The sequence below is a fragment of the Corvus cornix genome, chromosome 1A, assembly GCF_000738735.6.
Source record: "Corvus cornix cornix isolate S_Up_H32 chromosome 1A, ASM73873v5, whole genome shotgun sequence".
Lineage (NCBI taxonomy): Eukaryota > Metazoa > Chordata > Aves > Passeriformes > Corvidae > Corvus > Corvus cornix.
Window position 1 is genome coordinate 65,911,189 of NC_047057.1, and position 21,503 is coordinate 65,932,691.

Here is a 21,503-nt window from a genome sequence, read left to right on the forward strand (position 1 = left end):
TTCCAGGGATGGGGCAGCCACAGCTTCTCTGGGCAACCTGTGCCAGGGCTTCTCCACCCTCACACGGAAGAATTTTTTTTTAGTATCTAATCTAAACCTGCTTTCTGTCCATGTGAAGCCATTCCCCCTTGTCCTGTCACTCCAGGCCCTTGTAAATAGTCTCTCTCCATCCTTCTTGCAGGCTCCTTTCAGGTATTGGAAAGGGCAATTAGGTCACCCCAAAGCTTCTCTGCTGCAGACTGAACAATCCCAATTCTCTCAGCCTTTCCTCACAGAAGATGTGCTCCAAGAATGAAGTTTAAAAGAAGGTGGCCAGAAACTGTCCCATGGAAGTGTCCATCCTGGCATGATCTGAATGTGATTCAGACTATCATGGTAAAACATTTGGGTATGAAAGCAAATAGGCCTTTGTATGTCTGCAGTCACCCCAGGATGACTCTCTCTGCAGCTGTTCAAGATCTCTCTCCTGGGTCTGGTGATCATGTTTAAACTTCAAATGCTCAGTTACAAGTAAACACTCATTGACAGAAAAAAAAAAGAAACGATGTGAGTGAAAATATGGAGAGGGAGAAGAAAATTCAATAAAGGAAAGGAAGAGGGAAAAACCCCAGTGAAATAGGATAAGGTGAAAGCAAAAAAAAAAGCGGGCTCATTACAGAAGAGATAGCACATTTTTAGCCACAGCAGGAATAAAACATCTTTCATCAGACCAATGTTTTGGAGACTTGGTGGGTGTAGTTTATGTCTCTGTCTTGGAGCAGCAATTTTCAGGCAGCCTCACACCTCCCGCGCTCACCGCAGGCAGCAGGAACAAAGGCACTTGGAGAGCAGAAGTGATGTGGGAAGGGCTCTGGCATTCCTTGCTGTGTCAGAGCAGAGAGCCCTGCTCTGGAGAGACCAGAGGAGAGTTGGAGGAAAAGGCATCCTCCCCACCCGCTGCGGGGAGTCTGGGAGCCCTGGCTGGGAGGACAGAAGCTGCGGGCACAGAGGCAGGTGGGTTGCGGTCTGCCTGTGGGCGGGTTGGAAACCTGAGCCAAACTCGGGACCCTGCAACATAAATCACGTTCTGGTCCCTCTCCCTTTCCCTAGGGAAAACAGCATTCCTTAACCCGTGGCTAGGCATGTGCTGTGCTGGCCAACCTGGGGGGCTCTGGCTGTTACATCAAAACCGTGCTCACTCCAGCCTTGGCCAAGGGAGAACAATCAACTGCTGGTTTTGGGGGTGACTGACTGCAAGCCCTTGGAATGAGCATCCTCTGGGAGACCTAAGCTGGTATCTTTTGAAAAGCCAGCAAAAATGCCAGTTTAGGGAAGAGAAGGATCTTTTGTTGTTGTTGTTACTTTCAGAGATAATACCTTTCCTACAAATCAAGATAAATACGTTTGATTAGTTACCATAGAATCATAGAATACCCTGAGCTGGAAAGGACCCACAGAGATCCTAGAAGTCCAGCTCCTCGCCCTGCACACAGGACACCCCATGTGGCTGAGAGCGTTCAAACGCTCCTTGAGCTCTGGATGTTGAATGTACTTAAAACCAAAGGGAAGAGGCAGCCAGTGGACCCAAACTCAAACCTTGCTATAGGAAATAGATGAGATGAGACAATATCAAGACAGTAGATCTGCCCACAATAGAAAGAAATTGCAGAATGCTGTTATTTGCAGATTCTTTTTTTCTTCAAAAAAACAAATTATATTAAGGAGCAAATTTATTTTGGTTCTACTGAATTCCAACAGCCTTGTCTCATGTGGCTGCTTGGAATCCCCTTAGATTCATTTTGAAGCCCTCCAAAAGAGTTACTTTGCTGTCATTATTGTTTGCTTATTTTGAGATCACTGTGCAAAAAGTAGATAAGAGTGCAGATTTTCCACTGTGTTAATATTTTCCCTGCTGCTCTTATGAGTGGTATTGTCACAATTCACAAGCAAAAAAAAGGTTAAATGAACCACATCAACCACAGCCAACCACCACTGGCTCTGTATGTGACATAGCCAATGGCAAAGGGAACTGATGCTTTGTTTAACCTCTGTGAAGACCCACCTAGCTGGGAAAGCCCATCCAAGGTGGCGAGAGCATCCCGGTGGTGGGTTCCTCATCCAGCTGCATTAGTGATCTCACTGGTGTCAAGAGTGAGACTTGGGAGATGAGTTGTCAAGCTCAGATGGGTAAGAAAAAGGCACTGTGGCCATGGCATGAACATCTCCATCCCTGCCCAGCCAGTGAATACAAACATAAATAAAATTTTCCTACACAATGTGTCTTAACACCACCACAGAATACAGAAAAGTCATGTGTCAGCATCCCTGTAAAATTTATTTTTGGACTGCTAAATCCAAACTGCTGAAACACTGCTAAAGGGTTGCTAGAGGTTGCTAGAGGCTTGCAGAAATGTCCCTCAGAGCCCACACTTGTCTTCTGCCACAGCTGCCACCTGTTATTTTCTGCATCAATAGCATCCTCCCAAACAGACCTAGACCACAAACACTCATTTAAAAAGTAAAGGTAGCAGGATCACACTGACCTTAAAGTTCACCCAGTTCCAACCCCCTGCCATGGTCAGGGACACCTTCCCCTAGACCAGGTTACTCCAAGCCCCATCCAGCCTGGCCTTGGACAATTCCATGGATGGGGCGGCCAGAGCTTCTCAGGGCAACCTGTTCCATACCTAGTGCCAATAAAGACCAAGGAGGTCTGGTTTGAGTGGGGAATATGTATATCATGAACTTGCTTACAAAAGCTGTATCATGCTGTTTTCCTGGGAATCAGAAACCATGGCATACTTCAGAGTATTTCCATCTGACCTTCTTTATTTCCTCATATCTTAACAAACATAACAAACTGAAACATGGAGTTATTTCTTTCCTGTTCTGTAATAAAAAAGACACATTATTTTTATGGCCAGAAAATACATTAAACATTCATTTATTTGTGAGATTTTCCTTATAATATTACATATGCCTTGGTTTGGTGCATGGGAAATGTACAGTTTAACATGCTAATTTTATTACCAATTTTAAAATGGCATGGAGCTTGATGACAGACAGGAGATAAGGTCGGAGTTTCCCGTGTATTGCTGAGTACTGGTGAGATTGGAATTTAGGCAATATGCTGTGTTCCTGTAACAGATTAATTTCAATGAGAGGTACTTGTTTAATTGGAATCAAACAATCTTACAATCAAATAATAAGTACCCAAAAAAAGGAGCATTTTTTTAATATGTGTAATAGCTTGTTAGTCTCTAAGTATTTCTAGTTCCTTTTGCACTTCCTCTGGTAGCTGCAGCTGAGTGACACTTCTTAAATATCCAGGCTGAACTTTTCAGGCATTAATAGCAATTCTGGGGGCCTATTTAGAGGGCCCAAAATGAACTATTTATCACTCTCTGACAATCCTCCTCAAGGTAGTTAATTTGAGGCGAAATTATTAATCCTTATCCAACTTCCTCCATCCAAAGAGACCATATACTCATCCCAATGAACTCTGACATCTGTTTTGTTCCACAGCCTGTCATTCAGTTACCTGGACAAGGAGCAATAGTTGAGATCTGTCCAAACATTTAGAAAAATTTTAAATTCCACCAGGCAGCTGAGCAGTTTTACACACTACGTATTTATACAAACAACTACATCGGGCTCACCTAATTTGCTCCACCCTATGTCTAATCAATGTAATAGCTTGTTACTTTTCTTAAACTATAAACCAAATATTTAAAAATAAAACAAAAAAGAACACTATTGGGTTTTAAAAACAAGTATATGACATAATAGCTTGTGGTAATGTTTCAGGCTGGAGCACTTGCTTGTGGGTGTCCCTCAGAACCAGTATTCAGACACGAAGATGTGGACGTTGACGATGTTGCGGTGAGACACCACCCCACCCATGACGTAGTTCATCTCCAATTTCAGGATGGCATGGAAAGGTCCAATTATGGGTCTCACCTGGCGAACTACACCTGTTGGGACAGAAATAGGTTGCTGAGATTAGCAGGAGAATCTAGCTAAGTCTGGGGGAGCTACACCACCTTTGGTGTTCAGTATAGCCCAGGGAAAGGTATTTTATTTATTGGGTCTGTAAATAGCTTGCAAGAAAGCTTGCAAAAGAAGGATAAAATAAAACTTTTGAATCAAAATACCTCGAAGATCTATAATGAGCACTAAGATGTTGCGAATGGCAAAACCCTCTTATATATTCTGAAATCAGTAATTTTTTTACCTTTTAATTGGAGACATAAATTCAATAAGCATGCTGTGACACTACTTTTACATAGGGCAGAAGGAGATTTCCCTGGGTAACCCAGAACACACATTGCTCATGAGCACACCTGGGAATGCCATGCAATTCCTGGTATCGGGTTGAAAACCCCATTTCATTTGGAACAGTAGAAGCTATCTGAAATGCATTGGTAAAATCAACCCTTCCCCTGTGAACATCAGAATGACACCCATCTGTCAATTATTAGTGTGCTGAGTCATGGATGGACAACCCCACTGGACACAATGGGAATTAAGTTTAATACGGAAAGGGGGTATCTCTGCATCTGCTCCTATGTCATCCTCATGTAGATGGTGGTCATTCCTTCACCAGCATTGGGGTTTGATAAGGAAGGAAGCAGTAAGGGAGAAGTAAGCTGTGTCTTCCAGGGCTCCAGTCCTGTGACTGGCTTGCCATGGAGGAGCCCCAGTGCCAGGATGGAGACGGACGGAGTCCTCAGAGGGTGGCAGGGCAGGGCTTGTCCCACTTGCCAGCCGGGCAGCAGGGCAGGCCAGGGGCAGCCACATTCACCCAGAGACCCAGATCACAGCCTGGCTCATGGACGATGCTGGGCCAAAGTCAAACTGAGGAGGCAACATGTGGGGCAGGGTCCAGAACAAGCGGACCCTGGGCTGTTATACAGCCCTCTTCCAGAACTGCTCAGGCAGGGCCTGAAGCGGACATTGGGCTCCTGGGCTCTGGGCAGGGTGCAGAAGAGGACCCTGAGAAGGCACATCTGGGTCATGAGGAGTTATCTGTGCCTTGATGCAATGTGGCTACACAGAACAGTGATAAAGCTTCAGACCTACAAAACAAAATCAACTCAAGCTTTGCCGTTGACCCCCAAGGCTGCAGATCAGGTCCTAAACATACTCTCATTCTTGTTTATTTTCTGGGCCTGGTGTTACAGAGTAGGCAGCTACCAAACTGCTGTCATCTGAAAAGGATGTCCCCAAATGTCAAAATCACATGAAGCCAAGGTCAGCCAGCAGGCACGGGGAGTCTGCTGGGGACCCCCCTCCACAGATACCTCCTTCTGACAACAGACTGCTCTGACAGGGTGTTTGATTCAGAAGGAAATGCACAGTTTAAGGAAGGATGATTTAAGATGTGCTCCTCCTGCATGCTGGGGATTATGTTTCACAGCACACCAGTACCATCATGGAGTCCCAGCTGAGCTCCTACAGCCGTTCCCTATGAACACACTGGCCTGAGATCTGATGGGAGACATAAATGTTTGCTTGTGCAGGCTGTCAGCGCCTTTTCCTAAGGCAGTGATGACATTACAGTTCTGTCCTGTTCAAACACTAACTAATATCTTCAGCATGCAGTGAAATTGCAAACTTCTCACCACAGTCACTTTGCCTGCCATATTTGATGAATACACTTTTTAAGCATCCTGCCCCCTACAATTTATATGCATATATATATATACTTATATTTTATTTTCTTTAGTTTTCTTGGCTATTCTCCTGTATCTTATAAAAATAGCCGGGCTTGGCAGATGATGTATTGAAACAGAAAAGCCTTGCTAAAATTGCCCTCCCTTTAGGGTAGCACTTAAAGCATTTTGCTAACAACGCATCACATTGTTGCAGGCACTGCTCTAACTGAGAACCACGGAAATGCACAGCATTGAAATCACTCAGTGCTGGCAAGCTTTAACTGACCCTGTGAGCAGCTCCTGCACTCATCACTAAGCCTTAGAGAGCAAAGGCTGCTGGTTTCATTTAGCAATCCTATTATAGGATTCTACACTTTCTGTGCTACTCTACTAGAGTCTACTCTACTCTGGAGGTGGGATTGCAAATTGTGTTTTCTCTGCTGTGCTATGCCACAGTATGGCAAACATTTGCACATCACTGATGCAGCATTCAAAGCCATTAGTAATGTTCTCATTTCTGTTGAGATGCATCGTGCTAACAGGCAGGAAAAAAGGTGCAACAGGAAAACACTACGGTCCATGTGGCAGTGCCTTTTCACACAGTTCGCTTGCTGCGGTTTTAAAATCCAGCCTATAAAGTGGCTTGAGAAGTGAATGCCATGCATGCTGACAGCTATATTGAAGCAAGAAATTGAGGGAATGTAGAAGGAAACAATACTCTGACAATAGTTACTTCTACAGTTTGTTGTGCCAATGCTCTAGATGATCCTGAAATGACCACCACTGCAGGAACTATTTCACTTCTCTCCCATTAAATGAATGAGGATGATACAGGATGACACAGGCAGGTGGCTTTGTGCTACAGTGTATGTGTAAGGATGCATTCATTCTGAATGGGTAGAATGAAAAATGAAGAGTCAGGAGAAACCCTTGAAATGTTCTACTGGACAAAAGCATATGAGAGGTTTGCTGCTCTTGGCAGATTCATTCCTTGAGAGCTTTGCATTTTTGTTTTGTGACAAGTGCTAAAATGGAAAACCTGAGTATTTTTCTCCACCAAACTCAAGGGAAAATGCAGGTGGAAACCATGCAAGATGCTTCCTGTGTCTGATTCTCTGCTGTCTCGTACCTTTCATGTCACCTATGAGGGGAGGCATAGCTCTGCCAGACCCAAACAAGACCAGCAGTTTTGGGCTGACTCACACAAACAAAAGACTAAAGAAAAACCTTGTGATCCAGGCCTGGTCCATGTATTCACATATGTGGCTCAACGAATCAGTCAGTATCTCAAAAGCGTTTAGCCCAGGATACATTTGAAGAAGCCACATGTTATAATTCTGTATGTTTTTAAGTGACATGGATTTGTGAGATACTGCAACATTTGCATAAACATGCTGTTTCACTATCCCTTTTGGCAAACTGGTGGGTCCAGATTTGTGGTCTGGCAGGTATCAGCTTAACACTAAGTATAAAAACATCCCTTATAGTAACAGGAAGGTTACAATTTTTAAATGCACTGGGAAGTCAGGAAATGTAAAAATTAAGCAGCTGGTTTTTGATCTCTTTTTTACCTAAGTCCAAAGTAGTTGGATGGAGCCACTCAGATTTGCCATGGAGATAATTGCAGACTGGTACTTGGTCCTGGACCACTGTAGAAGTGCCCACTGTTCTGTGAGTCACTGTCCGCAGGATGTCAGGAGCACCAGTGGGGCTGCTCAGGAAATTACTTGAAAACAGAGGGCTCTCACATACCACCATTTGACCCTCTCAGGGACCGAAGCTACAGGCTCTACCACTGACAAAGCAGGTGAGTTCATTTAAGCAAGTTCACCCCAATTCTTTTCCAACAATATCAGACTTCAGCTAGGTTAGCATAGAAGAAGAGGAACAAAAACAACAACAACAGGGTGAATGCTTGATTATGTATTAACATGGAGATTCCCCCTGCTGCTGAATCCAATGTGATGGGCAACCTCAAGCATCTGTGTTGTCTTCCTTGCAGGCACATCTACCAGTGTTGGTACCCTCCAGCCTGATGAGCTGCTGGTGCTGTTCATTGTCTTTGGTCCATAATTTGTGACCCAACACAGACTGAACTTGCAGAAAATGTCATGTGTCATGGGCTAGGCAGAATGCCTTCCATGATCTGTGCTTGGATTTGCTGTTTTGTTAACTAAGCACAGATGTCATTACACATCCCAAATCCGTTTGGGTATCTTCATGATTTGCTGACCTCCTTCTAGAAAAAAAAAAGATTTCTTTCTCTTGCACACTTTTGCCCTTATTGTAAACAGGATCTATGGCAATCCTTTCCACCTGCTGATCTGTGAAAGCAAACAGCCTCCAAGTGAGAGGCAGCAAGTTTTTGGATGTCACAGTAATGGTCTGACCATGGCCCAACTCCTAAAGCTCTATAATTAAAACCCTGAGCTACTCTCCTGTCCTGTTTCTTCTTTCTGTTTTGTATTTTGATTTTTTCTAAGGTAAAGCATGTCACCATGTGTAGTGAGGATGATAACCTAAATAATATATAATACTTATTTTTAAGTGAGAGCAATGACAACAGCCAATAATCTGAGTAACTGTCACTGACTTACTGAAGTTTTGCTTATCAGAGAAGATGGGATAAATAAGACAGCAAGGATAATACTGTTAATATTCCTAAGCCTTTCAGCAGCATTTCTAGTATTTTAACCAGAGAGAATCATAGAATTGTTTAGATTGGAAAAGGCCTATAAGATCAAGTCCAGCCATTAATCCAGCACTGCCAAGGCCATCACTAACCCATGTCCCCAAGTGCCACATCCACACATTGGTTAAATCCCTCCAGGGTTGCTGCCTCAACCACTTCCCTGAGCAGTCTGTTCCAATGCTTGACAAGCCTTTTAGTGAAGGAATTTTCCCTAACATCCAATCTAAACCTCCTCTGGCACAACTTGAGGCTATTTGCCCTTGTCATGTCTCTTGTTCCCTGGGAACAGAGCCTGACCCTCACCTGGCTGCACCCTCCTGTCAGGGAGTTGTAGAGAGTGAGAAGCTTCCCCCTGAACCTCCTTTTCTCCAGGCTCAGTGCCCCCAGCTCCCTCAGCTGCTCCTCACAATACATGTTCTCTAGATGCCACAGGTATTCCTTGGCTTGTCTATACCTCTTTAAGATATCATTACAGTTCTCTGCTTTGAAATATGTGAGACCCTCAGGCAATTCACCTCTGTGTTTGGTTTCTGCTTGTACTTCTGCATTAGGCAGCTGATTTGCTAAGAAGCTCCATTTTCAGCTGAGGAGAAGAGCTGCTGTTTTGTTACCACATTAACTCATTCTGGGTGACAAGTCCCTGCATTGTCATGCACTCATATCTTGCCTCCAGACTCCTAATTCTGACTTCTATGCTAAGCTCCTTAAAATGCTTCTCTTTAAAAAAACCTTTCTTTCTCTTTTTTTCACTGCTAGCCACAAAATCTGCTGCAATTACACTCTCAGGGGATCTGGGTCAAGGTGTTCCTCACATCACATTTGCATTTCCTCTAGAGGAAGTTCCTCTAAGAGGGATCACCATGGTGTGCAAAAAGCAAAGCAGAACCAAGCAGCTTATTTCCATACTGCCATAAGAAAATACTGGTTTGAGTTCGTAGAGAGGTTGCAATATGTTACATTTTATGGTTCAGAGGTGAAGCTCATAGGATTTTCCACAGGGATTGATTCTTGAGTCTAGTCAAATATTTACATCTATATCATCATTAGGAGCACAGAACAGACATAAATTGCACCCATTCCTGAACAAGAGAGCTAAATTTTTAAGGATCCCCCAAAAAATCATGCAGAGAGATGTTAGCAGAGCAGTCAAGGAATCAGAGGCTGATAGTGAGGGCTGTACATGGTGACTGCTGGAAGAAGGGATGTGCTGCAGTAAACTCCTCTTGCCTTGCCTGCATATACAGGCATATGTATTTGTATATATATAAACAATCCCAACTGCTGCCATATCAAAAGTTATTCTTCCAAATAACCTGTGGGCTACGCTCAGGGAAATACAATAAACACAGTTATCAAAATTGGAATCAATTCCCTCAACCACATTTCAAGCTTTGTGTTAAGTAACAAGCACGAGAGCTCTTGTTCCTCTTGTCCCCTTCCCATTGCTTCCCCCATGGGGTTACAGCTATATTGTTTTTTCCAGTCACCACATACCAAAGGACAGTAAAAAACCACCTTTTTCTTTCCCTTTGTGCTCACAGCAAGCACACAATGTCCTTTCTGTGACTCTTCTCAGGAGGCAAGTTAACAGAGAGATGTGTAACCAACAGAGGTTGGTTACTGTCGGGTGAATCCAGCAGTATTACCCTGTTTTCACTAGTGCAACACTTCACCCTTGACATTATAGGCAAGTACTAATTTAGCAACTTTTTCTGGGAACAAACAATCAATTTAGGATAATTTGCTATTTTTTTTATCATTGTTTAGTTGTATGATCTGTGGTCAGCTGAAAACTGACCATGAACTGAAAAAATGTGGGATGTATGGTAAGGAGTTACTGAGAAAGCATGAAGTGATGAAAATAAGAAAATTCACTTTTCTGAATCATTACTCTATTGTTAACTTATTAATCATGTCCTAAATAGAACAAAACACACATTTTTATTAATTCTAAGATCTATTTTAAATTAAACACTCTGTAAAAACTATGTAAAATAATAAGAATAGGATATATATTTGAAATACCTAAGGCAGCCAAACAAGTGCCATGGTTTTGTGGTGAACATAGTGGTGGTGCTGGGTTGACGGCTGGACTTGATGAGCTTAAAGGTCTTTTCCAACAAATGATTCTGTGATGCTACGAAGTCTCATCATTTGCTTTTCCTTCAAAGTAAGCACATGCTGCTATTCAGGCTATTTTGGGGTTTGCTTTGGCCATGCACTATTAAAATTAACTTTCATGAATCAGAAACTAATATTGGTAGCAATATATGAATGTCTAGTCCTCATTAGATAAATAAATCCCATGTGAGATAAAGCATGTCTGATTTTCCCCCTAAATTTCCTAACCTTTGGGCTATGACAAGCCTGATGGTAAGTGAAAGCTTAAGCTCATCATGAAATAGAATCACAGAGCCATAGAATGGATTGGATTGGAAGGGATCTTAAAGCCCATTCAGACCCACTCCCTGCTGTGGTCAGGGACACCTTCCACTATCCCGGGTTGCTCCAAGCACCATCCAATCTGGCCTGGAACACTTCCAGGGATGAGGCAGCCACAGCTTCTCAGGGCACCCTGTGCCAGGGCCTCATCACCCTCACAGGGAAGAATATCTTCTGTATATCCAGCCTAAATTTCCCCTCTTTCACTTTTAAACCATTGTGAACCCATTGAAAAGTTCTCCCTTTGAAAAGAAGCACAGGAAGGATTGTCAAGAAAATGTGCTATTACATGGTGAGAGAGAGTGCTGTCTGTTTTCAGATAGAACTTTTGGGATGAGCTGCTAGTGACACCTACATGAGAGAGATTTCAATGACACCAGAAAACCCCACCTTATAATTTTTCCTCCAGCTATTTTCCTCGTGCTTTAAATGGATACTTGGAACATGAAATGATCAGTTGGGAAAAATTCAAGCATAAGAAAATGTGATGAGAGCTGTGGAGCTGGAACATAAACAGAGCTGAAACTCAAGTATATATTAAATATATACTTTCTATTAAACTCCAAACAATCTCAGCCTGTGTTCTGAAGTCCTGCATTTGGCTGTTCCCGGGTCTCTGTTTCCCCACAAAAAAGACCCTGGTCCTTCTTACAGGCTTGTCAGAAATGAACAGTCCTAACTACCACAACACAACAGTAACTACCCCTTTCTAAGTAATGGATCTTTGGGTATCACAAAGGAGGTTGTTCCTCCTGGAACCTACAGCTATTGTGTGGCTGTTAAAGACAAGGAGACCAAAACTCTGGCACACTGGTGGTAATGTGTGGTGAACAACTTTTTGAGGGGGAAGAGCTTGTTTATGAGATTCCCTTAAGCAATACAAGACCAATCTTCTCATGTTAATGCAAGATCTTGGACTATAACTTCAAGTTTTCTTGTCTCCTGAAGGCTTTTTGCTTTATACTGCAGGCCAAGATTTACAAAATTAACAGTAAACATCTCAGCTGTATCAGTGTTACTTAGGAGAGTTGTCATAGTTTCAGAAAAGATGTTCAGGCAATTAGGAAATTTTGGACTAGAGAAACGATCCAGGCAGAGACTATTATAAAAGGTAAATTGATAGCATCATTCCAGAAATGAGCAGGAGGAAAATGAACCCAGACATGAATTAATGTTTCTTTGGATTAAATCATAGACAAGGAGTTGCAGGTTAGGCTTGAACACCAAGCACTCTCAGTCTACAACATGTAAATGCATATCTATAGTGTGAAGCTAAAACTACATAGCCAATTTTTGGCTCTTCAGACCTTAACTCTAAAGCAGTCACCGTAAGATTTGTCATTTCTTTTTCAGTATTCATTACAAATATACAAAGCTCATCAGTAGGGTTGGAAAATAATTCACATCCTGATCACAAACAGAAAATACATATTTTAGGCTATTTTAGCAATTTTTTGTTCTGTAAAAAGCTTGGCATTGAAGTTTAATTAAATTCCTCTCCTAAAGGCTTCTACTTATTACACAAAAGGTTGTGCCAGAGTAGTGTTTTGGTGCAGCGCATAAATTGCTCTGCCAACATAGTTACTTGAGTACCTACTGACCAGGGAAGCGCTATGCCAGGGAAGTGAATCAACCTCTAATTGCTTAATGTGTCCTACTGTTGCAAATGCAATGCTCAAACACAGCACATCAGGGAATGTCGCACTGCACCTGGAAGAGTGAGAGCTGCCTTTGCTGGGCCTCCCGAGGTTCCTGTCAGCCCATTACTCCAGCCTGTCAAGGTCCCTCTGCTTGCCAGCACAACTCTGTTGCATCATCCCTGTCCAGGTGCCCTCTGGCCCCTGATGAAGACAGTGGCCCCAAAATCAACCCCTCAAATGGACTATTGGTGACTGGCAGAGAGCTGGTCTGCTGATCCCAACCCTACGAGCCTGGAGTTCAGCCTTTTTCCAATCTATCTCACTGTCCACTTATCCAGCCTACGTTTCCTTGGGTTGCCTGTGAGGGTATTAAGGGAGATGGTGTTGAAAGCCTTACTAAAGTCAAGATGAGCAACATCCACTCTTCTCATTAATCCAGCCATCTTTTTGTAGAAGGATGTCAGGTAGGTCAGGCATGATTTCCCTTTCATAAATCCTTGCTGACTGCTTCCAGTGACCTCTTTGTCCTTATGTTGTTTGGGAATGGTTTCCAGGTAGATTTGCTCCATCACCTTCCCAGGGACTCAGGTGAAGCTAACCAGCCTGTACTTCCCTAGATCCTTTCTGGCCTTCCTGAAGATTGCAGTGACATTTGCCTTTTTTCATGGGAACTTTTATTCACCACAATCTTTTAAAGATGTTGAGAGTGCCTTTACAATGACATTGGCCAGTTCCCCCAGCACTTGTCCCTCAGTACCCCACCAGCACCCATGGACTTGGTTATGCCCAGTTTGTTCAAATGTTCCTGAACCTCCTCCACTGAGGGTGAGTATTTCCTGCTCCAGCTCTTCCTCTTGCTCTGAGACCCCCAGGACTCTGGAAGGCCAGTCTTATCAGTAGAGAATGAGGTGAAGAAGGCATTGAATACTTAATCTTTCTTCATGTCTTTTGTCACCAGTTCTCCTGCCACCATAGGCAGCCTCACAGGCATTATTTTCCTCCACTCCTCTCCAGTTCATGACTGTGCCTAAAGGAACAATCTAGCTGTCAAACTGCAGGCATTTCCCAGACCACCAGATATCTGTCTGCTGACTTCAGAAAGTTAATGTATACTTGAGATTCCTCCATCTCTCAAAAGCTGAATAGTCTCTTTCATTTTCTTTTTTTTTTTTTTTGTGTGTGTGTGAGAGAAAGCTACCTATATTTCTCTCAATTATTTGTCACAATAACAATGTGTCTCCTGCTATGTGGTGTTCTATAGTTTCTGATATAATCTGTTTTATGAGTAAGTGGCTTCTCTTTGTAAAATGAAATATTTCTTGGTAATCATCACTTCAGGCATCAAATCACATACAGAAAAATAGCTCTGAAGTTATCATTAATCCTTAAGATGCCACACCTGACAAACATAACTATAGTGAAAGGATTCAGAAAACTCATTAATCAAAATACAAGTACCAAAATAGATTTCCTCTTGCTTTGAAGTATATTGCCGTCATAACATTGTGAATTAGACCTTCATCAAGTTTGATGGTGAACACTTCACAAAATAAAAGTTTTGGAGAATCAAGTTAGAGTTGGATGTTAACAAGGTTTCCATGCTGCTGGAGAACTGCTTCAGAGGAGTGTGGCTGGCTATACATACCTTTGCTGAAGTATCTGGGGACAAGATTTTCAAAAACATACTTTTCAAACATGAATGTCCCAGATGTTTAATTAGGAAAAAGGCCTATTTTTCAACTGTTGAGCAACCAAGGGCTTATAAAATACTTCAGAAGTAAGTTTGGACACATAAAATTCACTTTTATAAGCTATATGACACTCACGGTAGTTTCACTGTTGGTTTAAGCTGATCAAAAATAGTGGTCCTGTTATATCCTCCACCCCTTGCCTTGGATTAACACCTGAAAAATCAAAACCATAGCTTGCCACACAAGCACTCATCTGACCACAGGGTGGAGTGTGTGCTCAGAGGTGGACAGGAGAAGGAGATTTCCCTTTTGAGCACCAACAAAGCTCCATAAGACTGAACACAACCTCCATGTTCCTCCTATTGGGAACAGAAAGGCAGCAGTGTCCAGTCACAGTGAGTACTGCACTAGTGGCATGAACAGGGCTCCTAATGACCCAGGCCAGCTGGTGCAGTGCTGACTGCAGTGGCACATTACCCTGGGATATAAAAATAATATATACATGTGTGTGTCCCTGGAGCAGTTCAACAACCATTATCCAACAGTGCAGCTCAAGGCAATACTGGGTGCTTCACTGAAAAGTGTCAAAGAGGACCAGGGGCATGTCAAGACACCCCTCAGAAAAACAGTGTAACCAGGTGAGCCATGCCTGCAACCACAACCAGCACCTCTGGCTCAGATCTCTCCCATATGCAGAAGATCTGTGGCCACTGGAATCATTTATAAGCCGTGTAAAGGCAAAGCTCTCTTTTAAAGACTGCTTAAACAATTGTCTAAAACTCTTCAGGTACTCACAGCCTTTGAAGTTTCCACCCAGCGTACGAGTGTTAGTTTAAGTTTAGCTAAAACTGAATCTGCTTCTCTCTTCCCTTTTGCTTCAACTCCAATGAAAAAAATGAAGTTACAGTACAGGAATTACATTTCAGCATGTAAAAAGGATCTTTCTGCATTATTCGACAGATCAGAAATATAGAATTCAATTTATTATAAATTCAACAACTCCATGAAGTTTAATTTCATTAACACTTGGGTTTCTCTAGAAAACTTTGATTGCTGAAATGCATCAAATAAAGAGTCCATAAAGAGGTGTCATATTAATATGTTTTTGGGCCAGAAACAAATGGTGAATATTTTCAAAGCTATTATCTGTCATATTGGACCATATGGAGCCTTGGTATTATAAAACAATTAAAAACAATCTTTGATTTTACTGAGGTTTGGCTAGTTTACAAATACTGTGATCTTTATTAAGAATACTAAATAACTTCAGAGAGATGTGCTCTTATCCTGGTTTGGCAAACTCGAAGTGCTTTGAAATGTCTGGTTTGCCTTCCAGCCAAACCTCGCAAAGGGTTTCAATGTTGACAATGCTGTGAAATCACTCATGCCTAAAATGCAGTAACTATACTTGAAGTAACCTCATTAAAAAATAGTTTCCATCATATATTTTTTAATCTTTCCTGTTCCACTTTAAGAATATGAGGTGCTCTATGTGTTAGAAGACCCTTACATATTACAAAAACAGGTGGAAAAACTTCAGGGATGAATGTCCAAAATGTGAAAAATCACATCTATCAGTCCCCTGATACTTTATTCCCAATATGTTATTTCCAGGGGCCTTCATGTGCATCATCACAGACATGCAATGTCTCCATTTAGTGAGAGTGGCTGTGTTCACCCCACCTGTCTCACAATTGCAGTATTCCCATTCAGCCGCACTTGGATCCGCGACACCTGGGCAATTAATTATTGCAACCCTTGTGATAAAAGCATTTCTTGGCAAAGAGCCACAATTACGGCACACAGCAGCATATGGCTCTGTGATTTGATTTACCATGGAAGAAAAAGTACCTAATCCTGAGGCTTTGGCACAGGAACCCTTATAGAGTGCTCAGTCTTCACCTAGAGGCACCGGCTCTGCTGTTCCTGTTTGCAGAACTGTGACAAGGGAGGCTTCCTGTACTTTAATGTGCGTCAATTCCTGACCAGTTCTCAAGGGCTGAAATAAGGGGTCACTTCACCACATTTGGCCCCTTTAAAAACTAAAGTTAAGATAGGGCTGTTTTTAAGTGAGCCAGGCATCTGCATATCATACTGGGAAAGATTTATGATACACCTTGGGTCTTATCTTCCTTTTCCATTTTTATAGGGTGTGTAGGTGCTGCTGCAGGAATAAGATGGTTGCTATCAACACACAGACTCGGATACAGCAGCAGAAGCAGCTGAATCACAGAATCATTAAGACTGGAAAAGATTTTCAAGATCATTGAGTCCAACCTTTGACCAAACACCGCAGTGTCAGCTAAACCAGAGCACTGAGTGTCACATCCAGTCATTAATCAATTGCACATATATTTCACCCTTGGAGATCATCACAAAAGGAGGTCTTCGACTACTTTGAACTGGGGCAGAGCACCTCAGAAAGCTGGATTCACACAGACATCTCTCTGAGGAATTGCTATAGTATGTTTCTTGGTGTACTGGATTTCAAATCTGGCTTTATTTGCTCATTTATGCAATATCTCAGCCCACTGTTTAACATGAATACCAGAAAATGCATGCTATGAAATCTGAACCAAGGACTTTGGTGCCCTTTGCTGTCCCTAACTCAGTCCATTTCTTTCCCAAGGTGTCAGGTTTTATACTTCACAGTTCACAAAACTTCATCAGAGCTGCATTATAATTTATCTGCCTGCTGGGCCTTATGGGAACTATAACCAAAGATGGTCTGTATGAATGGTTTTGTAATACCTTGCGACACCCGAGAGGTGACATGAACATAGATCAAGGAGGAAGGTTGCATTAACCAGATACTTGCAATGTGCTAGAATGAAATTTGGCATTAGGAATGTTGTTCCACTCGAGATCGAGAATCATTCTCACCAGAAAAGCACCTTCAGCATTTCTCAGATATGAAACAAAAATTTGCCTCCTGCTCAAGGTGCTCCTTTGCCCCCAGAAGAGCTCTCCAGCCTCAAACTTTTCTGGAGGGGAGGGAGGGTGTTGAGCGATTTGACTACTGAGCAGTGCAGTCAGCACTTTCAGTATCCTGAAAGGGCATGTTTAGGCAGTAAATCTAGAATCCCGTTTACCAAATGGCTTTTGGGCACCCTCATCTCAAATGCACAACTACTAATTTCAACAGGGCAACCTGGCATAGAGAAAAACTCACAAAATATTCTTTTCTGAGGAGCTCCTCTTGTGAGAGAGGCAAGCCTAGAGATGAAACCAGAACAAAGATACTGAAAGGGACCGTGTCTTTTTCAATGTACAGCTGCAAAAGCCTGTTGAAAAACCTACTGAATTATGTCCTGCTCCATGAGCTTGCTGGTAATGACTGGCCAGCACCAGTGTTGTATGGCCAGACACCATTGTTGTTTCACACTAATGACATTATAATCACAACAAAATGTTCCTATTGCTGCTTACTTTCTAGTAAGAGTTATCCACATGGGGAGATAACAAGTGTTCTCTCTCCTTGCCCCGGCACACAGCAGAGTTTGCCTGGATGCCCTGGCTCTGCCTACACCTCCCCTGCCTCACAGAAACCTCACCCAGATGTAGGTGAACTGCTGCTTTCAGCACCAGCTGTGCCAGGAAGCCCACATCAGTCTGGGAATCTTATTTTGCTGAACACCAAAACGCATGCATGGTAAGAGCCAGCCAGTCTCTGGCCCAAAGATAAAGAGTCTGGAGTAACAAAGGAGAGAGAAGCTGAGGGAAATGTGAAGGTACTTGCCTGGCAATGGAGAGTGGGTCCAGGGACAAAGTTCAGAACCAAATCTTTTGCAGACCAATGACTGAATTTAATGTCAGACCATACAAACATTTGCATGGAGGACTGTAGAAAGACTTTGCCACAGTGCGAATGGCCAAACTACTTACAAGATACAGAACTACTACCCCTGTGCTAAGGACAGGTGTCACGAAAGTCAAACAAACCTCCAGTCTCCTTCTTCTGCCCCCAACTAATATGGGATCTCACAAGAACACTTGCTCATGGTACCTGGTTTTGTTTTTCTTCTTGATCATTTTTGACAAGTTTCTCCTCAGACTCTGGAACACACTAAACAATCATGATACCACAGTAGAAATTAGACTAGTGATAAATCCAGCATAGTGCTATCAGTAGTTGAGATACTTCCTGTAATGCTTCAAAGGTAACATCATGAACTGTCACCCACATAAAGGAGGTTGGACATTCAGGACAGAGACAGCAGTGTAAGTTGCAAATAACAATGGAGAGCAGCAGTACGTATCAGTGTAGATACAAGTGCATTCAAGCACCAGCACAACCCCCCAGAGAAACTCTATGGTGACTTTTTATAGCTATATTGGCTATACAGTATGTTTTCCAGAAGAATACCACCATTCTGCTTTATAGGTAAGAATACAGGCTTAGGTTATTACCAAATGCAATATGGAAGATTTCAGCCTATCAAAACTACTTTTAGCTGTATTATGAAATTTTAAAACCTTCCTGAAGTTTACCAGACTACAAGGTGGGATTACTGTTTCAAAAAATGAATGCATAGCTGAAGGGGAAAGTGTTTTATAGCAACTGATAATACCTTAGGCACTGATAGGACATTTTTGCACAGGTTGAAAATGCATTCTTCATTTTTCACTGACAGCTGGTTAAAGGAGGAATGCAGTGAACAGTCTATAAAAGCTTTTAAAAAAACCAAGCCTGGATAGGTCTGCACTTCTGTTTTTCTCCTACCCATGCTAGCAAGTGATGTGAGGTCGTTAACAGTATCGTTTGGACTCGTTGCCACCTTGGCCTGTACCCACACCAGGAAACAAGAAGTCTACAGCACTTCCTGATCCAGGAAAGAATGGGGATTTGCATCTCTTTTTAATACAACAGGGTACAAATATCAGAAGCAACTTTTTATACAATTCTTTTTCATCAGATTGCATGAATTCTACACACTGCCTCTTCAGGAGTCTGGATTTCATTCCTCCTCTTCCACTGAAAGATACTTTCTGTAGGTCAGCAGAGCTACTTTTGGAGTTTGTTCTTAGCTCTTTTAGCTCCTCCATATCTGGTAGTGCTGATCATTGATTCCTGTTTGATATGTTTTCTTTCCTTGATTTTGCAATACTGTCCTTGCCTTCTTCACCTCCCTTTGGGCCTGCTTCTTCTACATATCCTTTGGGAGACTGTGTTCTTTCTTTTTGTAACATTCCCTGGGGCAGGGCTTTCCTCTGCTTCTATTTTCTTCTTTTATCCCCCTCACAACCTGCTCCTTCACACTTATCTCCTCCAATGACTTCAGCTGCAATCTCTCCATCAACAAAGCACAAACCAGCCTGGTCAGCCATTCTCCATAACTCAGCTTCCCTAACATCTCCCTGAAGTCTCAGCATCAGCTTAAAGGAATAATGGCTGAAACTGGTAACCTGAATCTTTTCAGCTCAAAATTCTCTCTCAGTGTTGAAGCCTCCACTTTTCCTCTGTAACTTCACCTCTAACAGCTCCTCCCTCTCTTTAAACCTTTCCCAAAAGAGCTATACCTTTTCACGTTTTTTTCCCCCTGTTGCACTTTTGAGAGCATCTTGTTCTTTTGCATTCACACAAGCACAGGCTAGATGCAGGTCCTTCATAAGGCATCATGTCTCTCCTTATTTGTGACAACCTAGCAAAAACTGTGTTACTAATGAGGGTCTTCTGGCAAGTGCATCTTCAGGAAAGTCTGTCCTTTCTCCCCCACTTTTCCCAGTGCTCCTTCCTTTCTTTGAATTCCTTCATTGGCTTCCTCTAGTCTGATATTGAGTCAAGGTTTATTACACTGAGGTCTTTCAATAATTCTTGTAATTCTTTTCCTGATTTTTTCCATATACTCTTATGCATTTCATCACGCTCTGAACTAGTCTGTGTCTTTTCTTTAACAGAAAAAAAAAACAACCAACAAGAAGCTTACTGTAGAAATTTTCAATCTTTTCTCTTGTAGAGAAAATTAGTCTTGTAAAAAAAAGATATCTGGTGATCTAATTTCCATTAGCAGACAAGATAGCTTTGATATTCTGGTCATTTCTCCTGAAATAGTACAACAGAATGAAACATGCTTCTTGCTACTTTTACCAATGCATTTATGATTTATTATCAAAATAATGTATTCTTTCTATATAGGCAGCAAAAGGACATTAAAAAGTATGTAGTAAAAAAAAAGATTAAAAAATATGCAACATGGATCCCAGAGGCATATGTGGTCATCGAGCATGATGGCCCAGGTGTGCTCTCCCAGAAGCGCATAAATTGCTGTTTGCAACAAGTTGGAACATTGTAATTGCAGAAAGATTCCTGAAAACCCAGCTGTTACTGGCCTAGCTGGACATTTGCTCTGCTAGAGTTGCTATGTTCCCCACAATTCTGACATCCCTGTACCTTAGTGGGATAACCACTAAAGCTTTCTGATACTGTCTGTGCCCTTCATGGTTTTCCTCCCTTACACAAACCCATCACTTTCTTTACAAAAGGGACTCACTTTGTGACCTCTCATGGACTAGGATCCCACCTTATTTGTCTTGAAAACTTCCCAGCATTTTTTAAGGAAACACCTAACATTCTGATTATTAATAATAATAAAAATTATATTATGATGAGAGCAGCAGAACTGCTGCCAGCAGAATTATTTGCAATCCTAATATCACACATACAATGTGCTGTCCTGAACCTCTGCCCCTCCAGGTAATATCAGCTGTGGGGTTGTTTTGATTTTCCTTTTCCAGTTCTGCTGTAGGCAGTTTTCTTTGCAGCTTCCATTCATTAATCTCAAAGTACTTCTACATAGAGGAATTAATTAAGAGTCTTACACACAAGAATTAATTAAGACAGTAGTAGGCATGTTTTATCATCTCCATGTTGCACAGGGGGAACTGAGGTGAAGAAAGAGTTACCCAATTCTTTCACAGACCTGGGAATATACTTGGGCAAGTATCATATTTTCTCAATTCAGTGTATAAGAACATACTTTCTTTCTTTACAAAGTGAGGAAAACAATCCAGTTTACCAAGTAAAATACCACTGACACACAGTCCTGTTCTTCAAAATGGAAACACTTCCCTCAGGCAAATACCTTGGCCAGTCGAATTTCCAAACACATCCTTCTTTCTTATTTCAGACAAAAAGAAGCACACGGCACGAAAAGCAAACTAGTGTAACTCCTGTGGGATCTGATAACATTTATACTCTGCTAAAGAATTGCTCCAATACCTGAAATCTGTAATCTTATCATCCTGTTTTAACAGACTCTCCCTTTTTCTCAGCATTCACATGTATACTTCTGTTTGATCAAGAAAGAAATAGAAACCTAATGACTTAGGATTTTTATCTACAGTCCATAAAACCTTTGCAGAGCTGATGCTATGCTATCCTGCTTCTGAAATGCACCAGTGC

General features: G+C 42.1%; 1 protein-coding gene across 2 annotated transcripts in view; it reads right to left on the reverse strand.

Annotated features, from left to right (window-relative positions):
* Positions 1–2,787: 2,787 nt before the first annotated feature.
* Positions 2,788–21,503, reverse strand: part of FBLN1 (fibulin 1) — a 77,941-nt gene continuing 59,225 nt past the window's right edge. For both annotated transcript variants that reach the window (XM_010410209.4, XM_010410210.4), the window contains exon 17: positions 2,788–3,953. In XM_010410209.4, the coding sequence (XP_010408511.2) occupies positions 3,814–3,953 (140 nt within the window). In that variant the 3' untranslated portion in view covers positions 2,788–3,813. The remainder of the gene's footprint in view (positions 3,954–21,503) is intronic.